The 19,844-nt window shown below is 39.4% G+C and overlaps 2 protein-coding genes across 5 annotated transcripts in view; one reads left to right on the forward strand and one right to left on the reverse strand.

The window, feature by feature from the left end:
* The window catches only part of SIRT3 (sirtuin 3), a 17,053-nt gene extending 2,100 nt beyond the window's left edge, over positions 1 to 14,953 (forward strand). The window contains exons 2-9 of one of the 3 annotated variants that reach the window (XM_025165612.2): positions 2,947 to 3,042; positions 3,913 to 4,102; positions 5,741 to 5,938; positions 8,446 to 8,678; positions 8,836 to 8,936; positions 9,989 to 10,150; positions 10,663 to 10,872; positions 12,965 to 14,953. In XM_025165612.2, coding sequence (XP_025021380.1) covers positions 2,967 to 3,042; positions 3,913 to 4,102; positions 5,741 to 5,938; positions 8,446 to 8,678; positions 8,836 to 8,936; positions 9,989 to 10,150; positions 10,663 to 10,872; positions 12,965 to 12,985 — 1,191 coding nt within the window. In that variant the 5' untranslated portion in view covers positions 2,947 to 2,966 and the 3' untranslated portion in view covers positions 12,986 to 14,953. Of the gene's footprint in view, positions 1 to 2,751; positions 3,043 to 3,912; positions 4,103 to 5,740; positions 5,939 to 8,445; positions 8,679 to 8,835; positions 8,937 to 9,988; positions 10,233 to 10,662; positions 10,873 to 12,964 lie in introns of those variants that run through there. The other 2 variants (XM_007426521.4, XM_007426522.3) reach the window with 2 other exon arrangements.
* Positions 14,954 to 16,354: 1,401 nt separating this feature from the next.
* Positions 16,355 to 19,844, reverse strand: part of RIC8A (RIC8 guanine nucleotide exchange factor A) — a 32,572-nt gene continuing 29,082 nt past the window's right edge. For both annotated transcript variants that reach the window (XM_007426523.4, XM_025165613.2), the window contains one exon: positions 16,355 to 18,613. In XM_007426523.4, the coding sequence (XP_007426585.1) occupies positions 18,478 to 18,613 (136 nt within the window). In that variant the 3' untranslated portion in view covers positions 16,355 to 18,477. The remainder of the gene's footprint in view (positions 18,614 to 19,844) is intronic.

The following is a 19,844-nucleotide window of genomic DNA, read 5'->3' on the forward strand; positions in this document are numbered from 1 at the left end:
ACTATAATTCTTATTTAGAGATAGTTACATTTTTTCTAGTGTTTGCTATACTATGTGTACTCAGTTGGTTTTCCATTTCTGTTCTTCCTTGTTCAAAATTAAATAGAAAAGGAAAAGGTTAAATAGAAAAATCACTAAGGGAGTAAATACAGTATACTCCTTTATATGTAAAGGAGGGGAATAATGCCCAGTAATATTTTATATCTCCTGAGCATTAACAGAATATTTTACATGTTTTCTCAACTTGGCAGTGCCTCTTATACTTCCATTTCTTAACTGCAGCAATATAGAACAATTCCAGTTTTCTTTGACTTAAGCTATGCTAAGGATGTTATTAATAAATACTATTATTAACATACATTTGTATAACACAGAAACTATATGTATCACATTTCAGCAAATGGCAGTTAGGAGATTTCAGTTGCTAATTCCTTCAGACACTGCAAACATTTGCGTAGTGTTTCACTTTACATTTAGCTCCTGCTGCAGCTGGGCTTTCACACTGTACATTTTCTACCACCTAAAAGGCTGATTAGCACTGACAGCTGTAATGAAAATTATCAATAACAGATAACTGTTCTTAACACAACTGTCCAAAAGGCAACAGTAGTGTAGTAGGCAGTGTTGATAACAGCTAAGACATGATTTGTTTAACTATGATTTTTTAGTAAGTCACAATTTTATTGGATTCTCTCATTATTCTGAACCTAAGCTGTACCACATTAAGGCTTAGCTCAGCGAATGTATCTAACATTTGGGGACATGGATAAGATCTTAGAATTCAGTATCAAGATTAATTTCACACATGTCAAAGAAGAATGAGTTCTGCAATGAATCAGCATTTGAAAGGAACCATATAAAGAGTTGGGTTTTGTAGGAGGTCTTCAAGGCCTTGAATACAGAAGGTGGAAACTGAATTCAGTGAAAGACCAGTCCTGACTGTCTACCGATCCCACAGACCAAATAACATCAACTCCCTAATATTACACCACTCCCTTACCTCAGCTCTTTGTTCAGGTGGGTTGTGAGGAATCATTACTAACCATGTCCTCCTGCACAGAGAAAAGGACCTTGTCCAATATGTATGTGGACAAACTGACGGTAGCTGGACTCAGGATATATACAGATGACATTCAGTGACCTTGCTATGTCTTTGCATGCTATTTTTCTGTTTTGCCCTTGCCTCATTTTTTTCTCTTCTGTCTGCACCCAGACTTGGTGTGGTCTTGCGAGAGGGATCAGCTCCTGCTAGCATTGCCCATGACTCCCTGCTTTTACGTGAAGCTGGGAGGTGGGCTGTGGGATCCTGCCAGTGTTTTTGCAGAAGTACCAGCAGAATTGGCATTGCTCTGGTTTGCCTGTGCCCCATCATTTCCCTTCCATTTCACCAGCTGTGGGTGAAGCAAAGCAATAGTAAGGGTTGGAGTAGGAGGTGGGATGTGTTTTGTATGGTACAGCCTCCTTTGGATGGACTAGCCAGAGGCTCCCCATCCAAGCTGCAGAAAAATGGAAACTTCAGAAAGTTTATTTTTTCAGTAAAATATTTATGAAGTTGCATATTACACGACTAACTTCCAAAACTCCAGGCAGTTTACAGAGTAATGGGAACATAAAACATTGGATAAAATCAGTCCCACCCCTGGTAGACGTGGCGATTTCCTCTTCAACCACTGTAAGTTCTAGGAAAGACTTTGGTCTTCAAGACTCTCTGAAAAATTGTCAGAGAGAGCACCAGTTAAATCTTAGGAGGAAACATGTTCCAAAACATAGGAGCACATGCTGAAAAGCAGTATGTTCTTACTCCTCTTCCTCAGATCTCATATGGTGGGGGGATTCAGCAGCCCCCAGACTGAATATACTAGGTGGGGTGAGCAGGCAGTCCTTCACATATTCACATGCCAAGCCATAAAGAGCTTTATAGGTTAAGATCAGCTCTTTAAATAGAATGTGGCAGCCTACGGAAGCCAATGCTGTTTTTGTGTGTTTTGTGTTTCCTTTGTTTTAACGATTGTAAACCGCCCAGAGTCGCTGGGAACGGGGTGACACATACATTTAATAAATTATTATTAATATTACTATTATTTAATGCTTGCAGCACTGCTGTTGTATGGCACTGGTAGCTCTCACCTACCAGCAGGTGAACTATTGTATTTTGAACCAACTCTAGCTTTCTCGTAGTCTTCATAGGCAGTTCCAATGTAAAGTGCATTGCAGTAAACGATAACCAGAGATGTGTTTTGGGAGAAAAGGCGAAATCTCCTTTGGGTTGGGCTGAATTCCTGGTGATTTCATGGGCAAAGCCATGTAGCAACAATATGGACGTGGCAAGGGGAAATGGGACTGGTTGGATGCCATTTTTTACATCCCCCCCCCCCCCCCGTTAGCGAAAGGCAACATAGATTGACTCGTTAGGTTTCTTAGCATTTCAAGATCGACTGCAGTGAGAAAAAATGGGGTTTGGTTTGGAAATGTTTCTGATGATTTGGGGAGTGAAAAAAGGAGCCTTGTGGGAAGGCTTACATTCAGCAAGACTTTGGCTTCCTTGGCAAGAAAGGAAGCTACTATAACCATTTCAGGCTCCGGAGCTGTTTTGTGGCATAAGTACTGCTGTATTTCATTTCCACTGCCATTGTTTCAGTGGTTTAGTAAGAGGGTAGTGGTGGAATTAATTACAGGGTTATTATACTCAGGTACTGATAAGATAGGCTGCCATTGGTCCTTCTATTAGGAACATTGTGGTAAAAAGTGTTCTGTTGTGCTTCCTGGCTCAAGCTAATTGAAAGCAAACAGAGCGGTGCTGTTTTGCCCTATATTCTAGATTAGCCTTCAGATCACAACAGCTGGCTAAAGGGGAAAGGAAGAGACAAAATAATGCCAGGCCTTTATCAGCCCCTATAAAAATAATTTTAAAAAACCCAAAACCTTCTCTTGGTTTTTCTGATTTAGGACTAGGCCACTGAAGGGAAATGAACCGGAGGTGGCATTTCAGAATGTCTGCAAGGAGAGCTGGTCTTCAGGCTGCCAAATTTCAGAGATTAACGGGTAAGTCTGCTTCAGGTGGCTCTGCTTGATCCGGGAAAAGCATACCAGGGTTTGGGAAGGCTATAGAGACTTGTGACATTATATTATGACTGTAATATAATTATTAAAGGGGAAAAGCTAAATATAGGAAACAATGCTATGTAATAAGTCAGGCTCTTAAGCGACCCAGTAATAAATAATAATAAAGCCGGTGTTTCTTGGCCCTGCTGCCTGCAATTTTTAAGAAGAGATTCTAGGGCTTGAATCTAGAAACTCTTCCTAATAAATGCTGTATTCTAGCCCTAGGTTGTGTCTTCTTCCTTAATGAATTCAGTGTTAGTGCTGTTTTAATTCTGTGCCTTTTGCAGAACACAATGGGTATGCAGAATACGTTATTTTTCCAGCACCAAGCCAAATGCCATGGAATTCAGCAGGCACTCCTACCAGCTTTTTATTTTTTGTTCCCTTGCTTTGCATGGCCCCATAGATGATAGCACCTGCCCGGTCTTGTCTAGGCTGGGATGTTAAGGTTGTGTTTGTTTAGAATTTGGATAGGAGATGCCAAGGCTGGTGGTCAATTGAGTATCCCAGAAAAAGGATACTCCACTTCTGCATTATTTCCAAGAAAACTGAATTGAGGTCCTCATGTAGTCACTAGGAAGCATGCTCAATTTACGTATTTTTACTTGTATTGCATAAAATATAAACAAATGCTGGTTTCTTTTCCTGTGTAGTTGCAATATATGATAAGCAGTGATAACTACTCTCATGCAGCAAGTATTAACCATATAAAATGTTGTTTTACTGTGCTAAATTATTTTTCATTGCTCTATAAAAATTTCCTCTCTTTGGACATTTATCCCAATAAGCTTTTTTAAAATTATTTTTTAGGATGGAATTTTCCAGATTTCTGGATGTATGCCCAGCATCAGCATTTTAAAAACTCTTCCAGTTTGACAGCCTGCAAAAATCTTCCCTTAATTCCATTAAGATCTGTCCTCTCCTTTCCTCATGGAAAACTTTTGCCGCAGAAGACTTCAGAAAGTACCTTAAAAAACACAACAGGCTTGTCTGGGATCAGGTATGGCCTCGATACTCTTTTTCATAAATATTATTTAATTTGAAATTCTGTTAAGTTTTATTTAAGAGTAAGGCTCATTAAACTTCAAAGGATTGTTGAATGTTTGTGTAGCATGGAAGAAAGCCTATAATCAGCTACCTTTCAGGTTCAAAGTTCTCATTCTCATCATAGTTCTGTTGCTGGCAGAAGGAAAGGATCCAGAGGACACTTTTTCTATGTGGTATTAGATTAGAAAGCATGTAAAAACAATATATATTTTTAAATGTAATCAGCTTAATATAATTTAATTTACTGTTACAATCCATAGGTTATAATACAATGTACAGTTATCAGGTATGCAATTAAAAAAGTAAAAAGTAATTAGTAAACAAAGTTTAAATTTATTTAAAATAACATAAAAAGGCTTTTCTTTTTTTTTTTTGCTACCAGGACAAAATCATCTCCATTTAATGATGATACTGTGGAAGAAATGTTTACAATGTTGGGCTACAGCTCAAGCAGAACCTGTCAGTCTCCACAGTATTCTTCGCAGCTGTCTTCAGTGTTTTCCATAGGAATTTAATTTTATGGGAACCAGGGTAGAACACTTCCTTTTCAGAACAGGTTCTAAATATTTGGCATGAGCATCAGAATAAGTTGGGCAATGAAACAGATAGTATGGGACATTTCTACATTGCCACTCTGACAGAGGCAGACTCGTCAGTAAAGTAAGACTTTTAGGAAATGGCTGCCATATATAGCCAATGCCATTTGTTGCATCTCAAATCATGTTAGCGCAGATTGGAGGGAAGTTACAGTAATGCATTTCAGATATGGCTTCCATTCAACTATGTTTTTTTTAATACTGCATATCAAGGGCCAACTTTGTTGTTAGCAGTGAAACTTAAATCAGCTCCTGCAGATGCAATATAGCTAATACCCTGCTCTTGAAAGTCTGTCACAGTGTTCCCAGAGGCAAAAAAGCATTGGTGAATACCATGTTTTACATAACATGTAAAAAGTGCTTCTCTGCATAAAAAGTAGGAGCTAGCAAACTTATGAGATGCTATAAAAGAAATGATGCAATTGTTTCTCTGTTTTGGCCTTAACTATAAATGGAATTATCTAATCATTTAAAAAAATCTCTTTCCCCACTTGAACTAACTATGGCACAAATATGCCACAGCAAGTTCTTTTTTCTGCTGTATCCTCATGATGTTGCTTTTATCTTGTCCTCAGCCCATGAATGAGAAAGCCCTAAGTCATCCTTGCCTGAATTGGGGTTATTTTCCCCTTTATTCTGACAAGGTCCAAGAACAATCTGTATAAAATCTCTTAAGTGTATCAGGGAAGTCAACTGATTGCAGTGATTTGAAACAGAGGGAGAACAGGAACTGGCAATGGGAACAGAAAGTTGTATGCTAGTATAGTTTTCTATCAGCTAAAGGCTGGGTGGGGATTGCTTCAGCTCAGCACTGAGGGAACAGGAAGAGCTCATGTGAATCCTTTTCTGAATAAATAAGATTAGATAACACGCCATGGATGGGTATTCCTATATAAATCATCCTGGATTGGAAGATTGATTCTTATTTTTTCCCTTATAATATAAGTGGGCTTCTTTATATTCTAGAGCATGCTTACTGACTATGTTGCCTGCAGGGTCCAGGAAGTAAGGTTCTTGTCCCTGTCCACATTGTCAAGAGTGTTTTTTGGAATTGGCCAAGGAGGAAATAATGGTGGAAATAAGAAGCTCAGCCTAAGGGATGTGATGGAACTCATCCGGAAGAAAGAATGCCATAGGATAGTAGTGATGGCTGGAGCAGGACTCAGCACTCCAAGTGGCATTCCAGATTTCAGGTATCGTTGGAACTACTCATATGGCTTTGGCACCTTTAACCAAATACAGCATCTGCCTCACCAAGACACAGAAACGGTCATCCGTGAAACCTGTTTTCCGTAACTGTCACACAGCTTTCATCGTGTATTAAACAGCAGTAGTCCAAATAGGGGTGCGTTTTAGAACCGTAGGGAAGCGTCAGTGTCATTTTTTTTCTGTCTCCCAGCCTGTTTCCTCTTTTAATTAGCAATGCAATAGTTCTCCACGAAAGAGGAGAGACATGCTTGGGCCAAACGAAATGAAATATCTTCAAATGTTTGTCTTTGGAAGTATCCAAGAATGATGGCATGTTAGTATTATTGACCAAGAATCACATTTACTTTCCTTTTTGCTTGTTTGATCTTGATATTCTAAGACATTAACGCAATTCTGATTTATTTATTTATTTAGCCTTCAATCAGATTTGACTCCTGGTTATGCAGTTATTTCAGCAGCAGTTTCAGAAGTAGTTTGTCATTGCCATCTTCCTAGGGTGAAGAGGGAGCCCAAGGTTATCCAGCTGGCTTTCATAACTAAGTCAAGACTGAAACTCATATTTCCCCACTCCTAATCCAACACTTCAGCCATTAGGTCAAACTGGCTCTGGATGTATAAATTAGTTGCAAATTAAAATTCCTCTTATTTTACAGGTAGTCCTCACTTACCAACAGTAATTGAGACCAGGAACTCTTGTCACTAAGTGACGCAATCATAAGGTGTAATGTCATGTGACCATGCTGACATACAGTGTCAGTTCCAGCAGTCCCAGTTGCCATCGTTAGGTGAATCCCATGTGGTCACAATGTCCCATGGTCATGTGATTGCCATTTGCGACTTCCTGCTGGCTTTCCCATTGATTTTGCTTGTCAAAAGCCAGCAGTGAAGGTTGCAAATGGTAATGATGTGACCATGGAATGCTGCAACATCGTAAGTACAAGTTGGTTGCTGAGCACCCAAATCGTGATCATGTGACCATGGGGATTAGGGACAGCTACAACTACAAGGACCCATTGTAAGTACCCCTTGTTCAGCCCCATCATAACTTTGAACGGTTGCTGAACAAGTGGATGTTAAACGAGGACTACCTGTATATGAATTCATCTTACCAGGTAGGTCAGTCACTTCTATGTTGCCTGTTGCACTTGGTATCTTGTGGACAGCAGTAGAAACCAATTAAATATCTTTGGCCATTGTCGCTGAGAGGTGGATTGGGTGAGGTGATCCAGAGAGTAGCTGTGGAGCAAAGCAGCAGGCTTTAAGGAGCATATGGGACTCTGAGGGAGCTATTCCGGATCTGTCTAATGTTAGTTAGTGATGCAGAGAGGAAGAATTGCTGCAAGGGACCTGCCACTGGATTGGACTCACTCTTGGTGCTTCTGTTACTGTTGGAGTCTGCCCCTCTGCTATTTTAATGTGGAGTGGAGTGGAGTAGAGTGGGAAGAAATAGAAAAAGAGATTCTCCTATGCTCTTGGTTTTCAAATTGGCTACCTCTTTTGAGTTTAAAAGGAAACTCAACTTTCCAGCACTCTCTCCCCACCCTCATAAGGTCTTCTAGCTTATTTGGGAAAATTAACACTTTCAGTTAAGTGCTGCATGTGTTCTGATAGCCACAATGTGGCTGCTTGCTAGATATAAACAAAAAACACAGAAACAGAGACTTGCTTTTAAGTCTTCCCCCACCAACAGCTTTTTCCTTAAGGCGCATCCAATCTGTCCTATGCTCATTAAAACCCACATACACACAGAGTAAGCCATGTCTGGGAGAGGTAGATCTAATAGAGGGTGTAACAGATACTCTATTATTTGTGGAAACTTCTTGGGACAGATTTTCTTTTTTCTCTCAAAATAGTTCAAGCTTCAAACACTCCAAAGAAACATTCTGGATGTAACTGTTCTGAGCTCAAAATAAAATGCATTTACCATTTTTGCGCCTTCCCTTAGAACTCTAACCAGTTGATTTCTTGGGTTAGGATACTTCAGTACTTGGGCATTTCTTCTGCTAAGACTTTGGATTGCCAATTTGTGGATTCCCCTCATAAGCTCACTGGGTTGAACAATGACTAAGCAGTTAGGCAGGCATTGCATGTTTTGACAAATGTATGGGAGTAACTGCCTTTGATTAAATCAGTGATATTAATTACAGTGTTAATCAAGTCTAGATTTGGATTTTATATACAGAGAAACAGTATATGTGAGCTCTTCTGGAGCTGTAAGTATTCCCACCCTAGGTAGTTCCACTTGGCCAGTTGGTAGTCCTGTAATATATGATAGACTTTGTTCTGGCGATACATCATCTTAATAAATCTGTTTTTCTGACTTGGGGGAAAATGTTCCTAATCCAGTTCTTGCCTTTATTTCTGTGAGCCACTTTAAAAAGGAAGTATCCCATATAAATAGTGAACCATATGATAAGCTAGGGATCTGTTGCATAAGCTTGGTTTTCTGGCCTATCCGCATTCTAAATTTACTCTGCTCTTCTTTTTGCAGGTCTCCTGGGAGTGGACTATACAATAATCTTCAGCAGTATAATATTCCATACCCTGAAGCCATATTTGAGCTTAGCTACTTTTTCCAGAATCCCAAGCCTTTCTTCAGGTTAGCTAAGGAGTTGTACCCTGGCAATTACAGACCAAACTATGCCCACTATTTTCTTCGACTTCTGTTTGACAAAGGGCTCCTTCTGCGCCTCTACACACAAAATATTGATGGGCTGGAGAGAGGTGAGCCTCTTGCCACTGGCTCTAAGAAGATAAATTGAGAGCAATGTCAGATGGCAGCAATGTTTGTGGTGGCGAGGGCGAGGGCATCATCCATTTTAAATACTTTGAGTTGGTGAAGAGTTGGACCAAACTGAACTCTCTGTCTTGTGTGTTCTAGTTGCTGGGATTCCTCCAGATAAACTAGTTGAAGCTCATGGCACATTTGCTTCTGCTACATGTACTGTCTGTCGAAGATCATATTCAGGGGAGGATTTCAGGGTAAGCCACAGCACAACACATACAGCACTCCAGGAATAATACAAGCATTATATATATTTAAATTATTTATTGGAAATGTACCATCAGCCTGCTTTTGTTGATTCCAGGCCACCAAGAGGGTAACAGTTTTCCATCCCAGGCATGAAAAAGGTCATTCACCCAGATAATCAGTGCTCTTTCCGTCCCATACTCAGGCCTGTCTTGGGATCTGACCCTAGGATTAAGGCCTGAAGACCAGATGTGGGGACCTGCACGCAATTGTATGTCCCCCTTCCCCAGAACAACTAAACTATTCATACTGCTGTACTTCTCATGGCCCATCACTGTAGAAATATGCCCCCACATCAAATTAGACTCCTAAAGCTCTTTCACCCCACCTTTATATTCTACTTGGAGCAGTATCACTCCAAACTTATCAAAACTTGCTCTCTATGGAACAACTGTCTGGAATCCCATGCTTGTTGTTCATATCAATTCCAGTTAACCCTACATATCCTCCTTACCTACCTCTATACGCAACACAGTAGACCCACAGTTGAACCATTCCCTCCCCGGAAATCCTTGTCCTACTAGGCACTGGCCGGTGGGGTGCGTGCCCCTCACCTTTACCCTCACTTCACAGGAGGCATCTCCCTTGCCCTACATCTCTCAGGAGACAATCCTAGATCACCATCATAATTTTTCCTCACAGAACAGTGATTTCTCTGAAACACAAGGTGGACACTGGTGAGGACAAAGACAACAACCAGTGACCCTCTGACTGCCCCTCCAATTCTCAGCTTTTCCTGGCTGCTCATATTCATGGGCTCCTGCCTCTTTCCATTGGCCAGGCTAAGAAACCACAGCAGCTGCCAAACTCATGGCTCATCTTTCAGATGGATCCACATATTTTAGCTTGATACCTAGATTTTTGCTTCAGCAAGCTCACAGGATTACTTTTTGCTTTTATTATAGTTTGGTGTACACTGTCCTGTCCTGTGTTGTGATGTCAGTCTTGTGGCTTGTACTGCCTGACTAAGAACTTACATCCTTATTATCTGATTTCATTTCAGGGGGATGTGATGACTGACAAAATTCCCAAATGCCCTGTTTGCACTGGAGTGGTCAAGCCTGACATTATATTCTTTGGAGAAGAGCTCCCTCACCGGTTCTTCTTGTATATGACAGACTTTCCTATGGCAGACCTGCTTTTTATCATTGGAACCTCCCTTGAGGTCTGGGCTGTCATGCACATGGGAAGAGAATAAGAGTTGGGTTTTTAAGACAAAGTGGTTCAGAGACTCTGGAAAACAGAGAGTAAGCCATGAGAATTCAAATGGAAGGAGAGGGTGGCAGTTCAGGGATTAACAAAAGAGATGGGAAGAAAGTTCAGGGCCTTAAGAACTCACTATCTTTAGCTATCTTTTCACACAGGAATAATACTGCAGGTCTACCTGCTGGAAGGGTTCATTCAAATATATTTTGAGGATTCTTAGGAGAACTAGTGTATAAATGAAAGTACTGTATCATCTCTTAAATATTGTGACAGTACTATTTTTCTACAGTAGTATCCTGTGATTTGCACGTGGCTTTTCTTACTTAGCAGATATGGAGTGGGCAAATTCAGAAGTTTGGTGTAAGCTTTCAGTTTAGCATTTGAGGCTAAAGGCCAAAGGGCAACAATCTTTACTTTGCAAGAGATACAACTCCCCCTCCCACCACCACCATTTCTGATGCTTTATTTTAGGTGGAGCCCTTTGCTAGTCTGGCAGGAGCTGTCCGTGGTTCTGTCCCCCGTGTACTGATCAATCGAGACCTGGTGGGGCCATTTATGTTCCAGCCACAGCACAACGATGTAGCTGAACTGGGAGATGTAATCAGTGGAGTGGAAAAAGTGGTGGAACTGTTGGGCTGGGAAGAGGAGTTACAGGAGCTAATGAAGAAAGAAAAAGAAAAGGTATGAAACTTTGATTTGAAAACCTTGTCTCTCAGACTCTTTTATTTTGCTGGCTGGAGTTATGAAAACAATAAAGTTAACGATAAAACCTTATTTAACATAGCCTTCAGAGTTATTTTATCCATCAGGCTATATATCACAGTTGTGTAGACTTATTTATTTTATTTTTATTATTTATAAAAACAATATTTTTATTATTTTTATTATTTATTCATTTTTATTATTTATTTATTTTATTTAAATTTGTTATAGCCACCCAATTCCAGTAACTCTGGATGTTATTCCTTTCCATCTCAGACAACTCAAAGGGCATGGCTATGCAATCTGCCCTATGTGACTATTTAAAGTATTTTATGATTTGTTTCAGTAACAGTTTTGCAGAGTGAGACTTGAGATTTGGAAATGATCCTGATGCCATAACTCTTGTATTTACAATTATAGTACAGGTACTCCTTGCTTACGAACCACTCGTTCAGCGACTGTTTGAAATTGTAATGGTGCTGAACATGTGTATTTATGACCATTCCTTGAATTTCTGGTCATCACAGCACCCCTGCAGTCACATGATTGCGATTCGGGTGCTTGGCAACCAGCTCACGCTTAGGACAATTGCAGCGTCCCGCCATCACACAATCACCATTTGCAACCTTCCCTACCGGCTTCCCACAAGTAAAGTCAATGGGGAACCCAGCAGGGAAGGTCACAAGTCACTCTGGTAAGTCCCCCCCACATTCTGCACATCGCACTGCACCTTTCATTTCTTGGCCTCCCTGTGCTTGTGCCGATCCCCACCCTCCTTCCCTCACCCTCCTTGCACTCGCATGGACCTGCACCTTCCTTCCCTTGGCTTTCCTACACTCATGTGACACTGCAGCACCCCCCTCCCCAACTTGTGTGCAGCCTGTGCTGAGCGTCCCACGGCCTCCCCAACTCCCCTGCAGTACTCCCACACTCCTTACCTGGGACTCCCACTGCTTCCTGCTTAACGACCCATGCATCTTGGGGTTATGATGGCAACTGGGACTGCCTGAATTGCCATTGCTAAGTGATGTGGTCACGTGATGTTGCGCTTTACAACCACATTGCTTAGTGACAGCAATCCTGGTCTCAATTGTCGTTATAACCCGAGGACTACCTGTATATCCATGTGTGCAAGAATATGAGTATTTACAATCTTGCATTCTATACCACCACTCATTACAATAAAATTCTGAAAGTTTTTCTCAGCTTTAGGGCTAAAAATATTTTGTAATGTTGACTGCTTAATAATAAAAACAAAATAATTTGAAATAAAGTAAAAATCACACTAAATACTTAAATCTTACTATTTGTTAGGCCATTATCGAAGCAGCATGCTTTGATCTCCATCTCTTTATGAATGAATATACACCACTGTGTGTGTATGCAGGAATATTTCATTCAACTACAGAAAAAGCATCTTGATTCTCAGATTCTGTTGGAGTAAATAGTATATCAGCTCAGACTTGGTTCAAGTATACTAAGCCATGATTTACTGAATAAACTTCAGTTGGCTGGTTGTGCAGCATCTTGGTTTACAAACTACAATGTTTACGTTCATACAACACAGTAACATGTTATAGCTTGGCACACTGTATGAGTCAAGCCATAGTTTATATTTTGCCATTAGACAAGGTAGGCTTGGTACATAATGAAGATCATATTTTAGCAAATTCTGTAAGTAAATCCAATTCCTTTACTTATTTGTAAATATTTGTTTCTACAAGGAAAACGAGCGGTTCAAATCCATGTGGAATTAAAAATATTGTGGCAATTATGTAACTTGAGCATCATTGTTTTGAGGGAAGACCAAGCAGACAGATGTTAAATGTATTTTGTCTGCCACTCCAGAATGATATGATGCAAAATATCAGTCCGTTCTGGTCAGGTTCAGGTCAGCATAAGTGCTGTTAAAATTGGTTCTTCCTTGTATGTTTATTTTACCATTTGGCAGTAATGTTTTTGTTTAGTTGTAAATACAGTCTCTGCTTCCTCAATTTTAATTTTTTTTTTTGTATCTCATCAACAGTTGGTGTAGGTTGTAATAAACAATCTATATTCTCTGTATTTTCAGCTGGACACAAAAGAGAAATAGAAGTGTAATCTCTACTTTTGGAAAGATTTAACTTCTGAAAAAGTAAAGCTTGCCTCAGCCAAAGGTTCTAGTGATAAATTCACAGATCTGGGTGAAAAGATGGTCTTTTTGTTGCCACCACCTAGTAGATGACAGTAAGAACTATCTGGAGATAATAATTTAACTCCTTGAACATCTTTGACGCATCAGAGAAGGACATGTTCTCAAGCCTCTTGGGGAGATGGAAATCAAATAAGATTTGAATTTACTTTTACATAAAGATAGGCTGTAAAGATGTTCAATGTAACTGCTACCTCCCTTTTAGAAGGTATTAATTTTCCCCCATTTTATTTTTTCCACTTGGATAACTTCTGAGTCATTTAAAAAGCATCACAGATCTGTGGTGTTTTAGTCAGAGCCTTAACAAGAATATACTGAATCCACAATTTTCTACCACTTGGAAGAAGTCAAACAGGGACTGCTGCTTTTATCAAAGGAGTGAAAAATCTGGTTTGAATCCCATCTTCTATTTATCAACTTGTAAGAAGGGGTTCTTAAAATAATGTGTATATTAATTTGCAGATTACATAACTTGAAAAGATAAAATGTTTATATATCTACATTTCTGGTAAGAGACTAGCACGTACAGATATGCTATAGCTGCTAGATGGATGTGTAATATTTGTAACTACAGTTGAATTTAAAGCAAAATAAAATCTATTTTAACAATTGTTCATTATTTTGACTAATTTCCCAGAATTTACATTTAAGCTTATATTCTCTGCCCTTGATTTCATTTAATAATTATGTTTTTTAAAAAAGATTCCTTATAGTTCAGTTTCTGTAATGCATTGGCGAGGTTTCCTCAGCATACTGAACATCAGTTCACTAGTTTCCTGCTTCTTATTCCTTTAAAAGAGACGGCCTGGCTTTTTAGGATTTCTGGTTTCATTTTATAATAGCCATTAGAATAACAGAAAAGAGCCCTTCAGATGTTTGTTGATGAATTACGACTCTCGGCAGCCTTAGGCAAGGGTAAGGCAAGGGTAAGGGATGCTTTGAGTTGTAATCCAGCAATATCTGAGAAAGGTCACAAATTCCCCTTTCCTGCCTTACATTGTCTTCCAAAACTCTGGTGAAACCTTATGAAATGCCAGTGAAATTTCACTCACACAATAGGTCTTCACCTTCTTCCTTACAAAAACTACCTGAAGAATTGGTGAGTCCTTTAGAGCAGATTCTGAGGGAACATCATAGCTACGGAGGGAAATGAAAACATATCAGTGGATTTCACTGAAAGAAACCTGTTTAGATAGCATTACATATCTTTGAGTAACACACTGCAGGAAACAGTAAGGTTCCCGGCCAGCTGTTTTTCTATGCCACCGCTAGAACTAGCAGCTCTGATTAACAGCAGGTAGCCTAATTCCAGCCATCTGGGTTTCTCTCCTGAAGACGACATCAGGGTATTTAAGTTTCTAAACCTTCACCCCATCAACTTACAAAGGAAATATACATGATGAATCACATCAGTATTAATCTCATCCCTTCACCAGTATGTCAAACAGATATGACCTGTTGTTTCCAGTCACCTGGAAAATAAATTTTTAAATTAAATTTATTTCAATTTTTAAATTAAACTTATCCCACCCTCAGCCCCACCACCCAAGCTTCCCATTCAGAAATTCTGGCCAGTTCCCCAGGTTAGAACCTTGACTGAACGTTTTGGAAAGGTTGGATTTTTAAAAATTATTCTTTAAAGTCACAGTGAATATCTTTTTGAATATTTAAATTAGCAGGTTTACCTAAATGTATAATTCAAATAATGGATTAAAAAGTGTGTAAGTTATTAAAATGAGACATCTGAATCACCAGCCCAGTAAACAGCAGAAATGTGTATTATTTATTTTTTACTATGTTAATGTAGTATTAACTGTTTATCAAGCATATTTTATTTCAGAACAATAAAATGAGATACTTTATCAGTAACTATTGTATGTTTTTTTTCTAAGCCCTTCCTGGTTAGGGGAAAAGATCACTGTTCAGTTAAATGCCTATCTAAAAAGGACACATGGAAGAACAATTACCTTTAATGAGTAGTCATGGTTGTAACAGAACTACCAGATTCAAAGAAAGTATTAGATTTTGGTTGAAATGCAACCATTCTAATTGTAGCTTTCTTGAAGATCTGACTGAGTCATTATGGAAAGCAGGAAGAGACAGGACTAGATTCATAATTTTACCTGCTTTATACATAGTTGAATGCAAAATGGTCAAATTGAATGTTTCTGTAAATTCCTACATGAACAGAAGCTGACGTAGCCAATGGTGCAAAGTTAAAAACACCATCTTTCTGCAAGTTTGAATGCATACTTACTGTTGTTTACAGATGCAAAACAAAAAAAAAGAATATGGCAGGTGCAGAAATTTGGACACCCCCCCCCCCACCCTTCAGTCAATACTTTGGAACATTTCCTGTGGCTCAGAGACTTTGGCTCAACCCTTGCAGCACTAAGTAGCTTTGGGTTTTGGGGCCACCTGGATCTAGGAATTTACCGTATTTGGTTCTGGATAGGAATGCACTTGACTAGGAGGGCCTTTGCAGAGTTGTGTACCAATTGCACCTGTTCCTGGGTCAGGAGGCTCTATGCTCAGTCATGCCCTGCTCACCTCCTGTATGGATTACTGTAATGCACTCTATATGGGGCTGCCCTTGAAGAGTATTCGGAAGCTTCAGTTAGTGCAAAATGCAGCAGCGTGGGCAATCATGTGCGCACCTAGATCTGTGCACATTACACCTCTGCTCTGCAAGCTGCATTAGTTACCAGTTTGCATCCAGGTCAAATTCAGTGTGCTAGTGATAACCTAAAAAGCCCTACATGGCATGGGGCCATGTTATTTCAGGGACCACCTTTCCCCAGTGACGTCTACCTGTCCAACCAGGTCCAGCGGAAGAGGCTTGTTGCAGGTTCCATCCACTAGAGGATGTCATCTGGCAGGACCCAAGAGGAGGGCCTTTTCTGCTGCTGCACCCGCCCTATGGAACATCATTCCCCCTGAGGTCAGGCTGGCCCCAACCTTGATGGCCTTCCAGAAGGGCCTGAAGACCTGGCTTTGCCATCTGGCCTGAGGACCAGAGAGTGGTATGGAACCCCTAAAATGACTGTTCTGTTCTTGAATGGCTCTGCTCTCCTGGTGATTATATTGCATGTTTTTGTTTAAAATGTTTATATTGTTTGTATGTATCCTGCTTCTGGTTTCAAATACTGACTCACACATAGCTGCTATGGTAATTCACAATTCACTAAAGCTCAAGAGTAACAGTCAAAGCATGCAAACCAAAACAGTCAAAACATGCAAACCAAAAAAAAAAGAGCCTCAGACACTTGCCTGAATGATTCTCTTTATAACAGGAACACACAGAATAGTTCAAAATCAATCCAAGGTTCAGAGAACCAGGTCAGGGTCTTCAGCCAATCCAGAGGTCAGAATTTCATAGGCAGAAACCACACACAAGCATCACACAAAAGCCAGAGACCAGAGAGTTGTTTCAAGCCAGGCACATGGGTCAGAACTGCCTCTTAAATCAGGCTGCAACCAGCAATCATTAATCAAGAGATTGGCTCCCTTGCTTGGCAAGGAGCTTCATAGAATGCCTCTGCCCTGCTCTCCTCTCTACTGGCCGTTTGCGGGGGCTTGGGGGCCTTACGTCATCCTCATCTGACTGCTCCAACTGTCCAGGCAGTGCCTGTTTTTTATCAGCCTCATGTTTCTTGGCTTGGTGTTTCCTAAGGCTGACATTCCACAGATTCAGCTGGAGCAGCTTATTCAGATTCAGAATCTGAGTCCTGAGCCTGGACCATGACAGTATGGCCATTTTAGTTTTTTAGTTTTTGGTACTGTTTATGTTTTAACTGTAAGCCACCCAGAGCCATGAATGTGAGATGGGCAATTATAGAAATTGAATAAAATTAAATAAACAAACATAACAGCTTCTAAAACTGTACTGTAGTTACTGACGCATACAATTTGACCAGAGATTCAACTGTAAATAGCTATTGGACATAGAAAAGCCATAATTATAGTCAAGATTAAGGGACATTGAGTGAACAGCTCAAAGTTTCCAACCTTTTAAAATGTATGATACTACCATAATTCAAATTAGAAGTGGCTAAAAGATCAGTCAGCTAGGTTGGATCTTCCAAACAAGCAATCACTACAGATTGAGCATATAAATTATAATTTTACTGGAATTTATGTTTTGTTCCTCCCTTATCAACTTAACATTGTCTTGACCGTAATATTTCTGTAAGTGGAATCATCCACATTGATTTTAGCTATACCTTACATCTTTTATAAATACCCATCTGTTTTTAGTTACTTAGAGAACCGCTATCCAAATAATTATAGACAGAAGTACACATCTTGGTATTGGAAGGATTTGTTTATTCTAGTGAAATTTTTAATTTACATTTGTGCTAAGTTTTGAATTTTCTGGCAAAAAGAAAAGAAGCTGGGAAATGGAATTTCTTTCTAAACAGGGAAGTTTAAACTCAAGTAAAGGATGAAAGTAATCTGTGAATGCAAAATGTTATGGAAATACAGCAACTAAAACAGATAATTTATGAAAATAAAGCAGTCTTTTCTCTCAACAGTACAAAAAGCAATGTTACTTCAAATAACTAAATATGTAGGAAGAGGGACACAAATGCAGTGTCAGACTGTGAAAAGATCAGAGTCCTACCGCAAATACTGCATCTAGATATACTTCATTGTGAACAAAATAGATCTCTGCATTTCCCATATATTTCCATATTTATTTAAACATATTTCCTTGTACCTCCACACACACACACACACACACACACACACACAATACATGCACACATTCATACTTTCAACAATGGCTCTTCTTTGCAGATTTCCAACCATCCATGTGTTCTAAAAAGAATGGTATGAAATTACGTTTGATTGTCACACACTATATTTATAAAAAATGCAGGCTTACTTTGTTCACACATTTTTATAATATACTCCTAGACATATCTACTATACAAACACATGCATATTTGCCTACAGTTCCCATGTGTGCCAACCATGACATATGGTTTTTAAATGTTGTGCTCAGCATAGGGATTAACCTATATCCCTAATTCACACACCTTTTTCTTCCTAAACAATTGGCTACATGCATGTACTTTTAGCGTTTCCTGTGCTGTTAACCCACTTGCAACTGCCCTCTCTTGCCTCCTTGCCAATCTGCTGGAAAGTCTTTGGAATGCATCAGAGGGTGAGGCTCTTAGAAACACTGAGGGGAAAAGACAGAGAATAAAGCTGTAAAATTCTTCAAGAGAAGAATTGCTATAGGGATACAGAAGAAAAAGAAATTAGATGGATCTGGGTGGAGGAATCTAAGTCACAGAAAATCTTTTTCCAGGTGTTTGTATCAGAAGATCAATCCTGATATATAGAGTAGCAGGTCCATAGGCTTGTGAGAAATAGAAGAGGATGACTCAGTCTAATTCCAAATCAGAGTCCGATGATAATCTCTCCTCAGCTATTTGATGAACAGCTTCATCCAGGGAGGTTAAATTGAGAGAGGTTAAACTGCCATCAGGACCCAGGCCCATAGGTCTGATGATCTGTTGTCTTCAAAGGAAAAAAAAAAGAGAGAGAGAGAGAGAGAGAGAGAGAGAAATAACAGTGATAATGAGAAAAAGTGATTCCCTATGAGAAAACCCTTACAGAAACTGCCATGAAATGTTTTCTGATCTTTGAACATAATAAAGTGTTCATTCATTAAGCCATGAAAACCTTATGTGAAGGTCTCTTGAGCTCTTTTGATAAAATTGAAATAATATTATACCTAATAAAAATAATCCTAAAATTTCCAGAGATTGATCCATAGTGCATGTACTGGGACTAGTTTTGCTTATAGACATTTTTTTGAAGAGGGTGTGAAACTTTAAAAGATTCTAAACCGACACTTTTGAAATGTAATTACTATTTGTTTTATATGAAAAGCTCTAAGTGATTTGTAATTCAGCTTGGCCCCAAGCAGATGCCTTTTTCAGCCCAGGTTATTTAAATCCTTTATTGGAAATGTCATGTTGAATTTAGAACCTATATATGGCAAACCTATTAAGATCCCTTTAAACCACCAAAAGAACTTGAGTAAGTCTCCCGAGTCTCAATTCTCTGAAGGATTTTAGAAAGCAAACTCAATGGGTAAAAGACTAGCTTATTAACAAGCTGTTTTCTGAATTTTTCAACAGAGTTCATACATGAATGTTCTTCAGGAGATACTATTAAATAATATAGAATGCACATTTCTTAATATCCTTGAGGTGGCCCCTCTGTTTATTTTAAGAGTGCTATTAAGATGTCTGAAGTAGTAAGATTATGTTTTCCACATATGGCTCAAGAGGCATTTTTAACGCTCACAGGATTTGGCAGAAATTTGAAACCCAAACAAAATAATTAGTATAATTAAACTGGTATATCAAGTCATATCCCCGTGCAGAACACCATGTTAGCCACTTAGTATGATGTGTGAACTCAGCCTAAGAACGTGATTTTGGGAGCTTAATGCTCAGTAGCGAGGCCAGGCCAATGATAGAATTGCCACTGGTAATTCTGAAAGTAATAGCCCTAACATCCTTCACCACTGAGCTAGCCAGCAAATCCCTCTGCGATTCCTTCTGATCATCCTCAATGGCTAAGGAATGTCCAGGCTTGCATTCACCTCCCTCTAATATGCACAGGAACAGGGAGGAGATTGCATCAAACTACCTCTCCTGCTCACCAATTTATCTTTTGAATTCTTGACTCCTGCCTGCATTGCTCCTAAAAAAAATCAACTACTGTAGAGTGCTTGGGA

Source organism: Python bivittatus, unplaced genomic scaffold (genome assembly GCF_059951505.1).
Source record: "Python bivittatus isolate LINGU-HERP-01145 unplaced genomic scaffold, Pbiv_v1 ctg000480_np1212, whole genome shotgun sequence".
NCBI lineage: Eukaryota > Metazoa > Chordata > Lepidosauria > Squamata > Pythonidae > Python > Python bivittatus.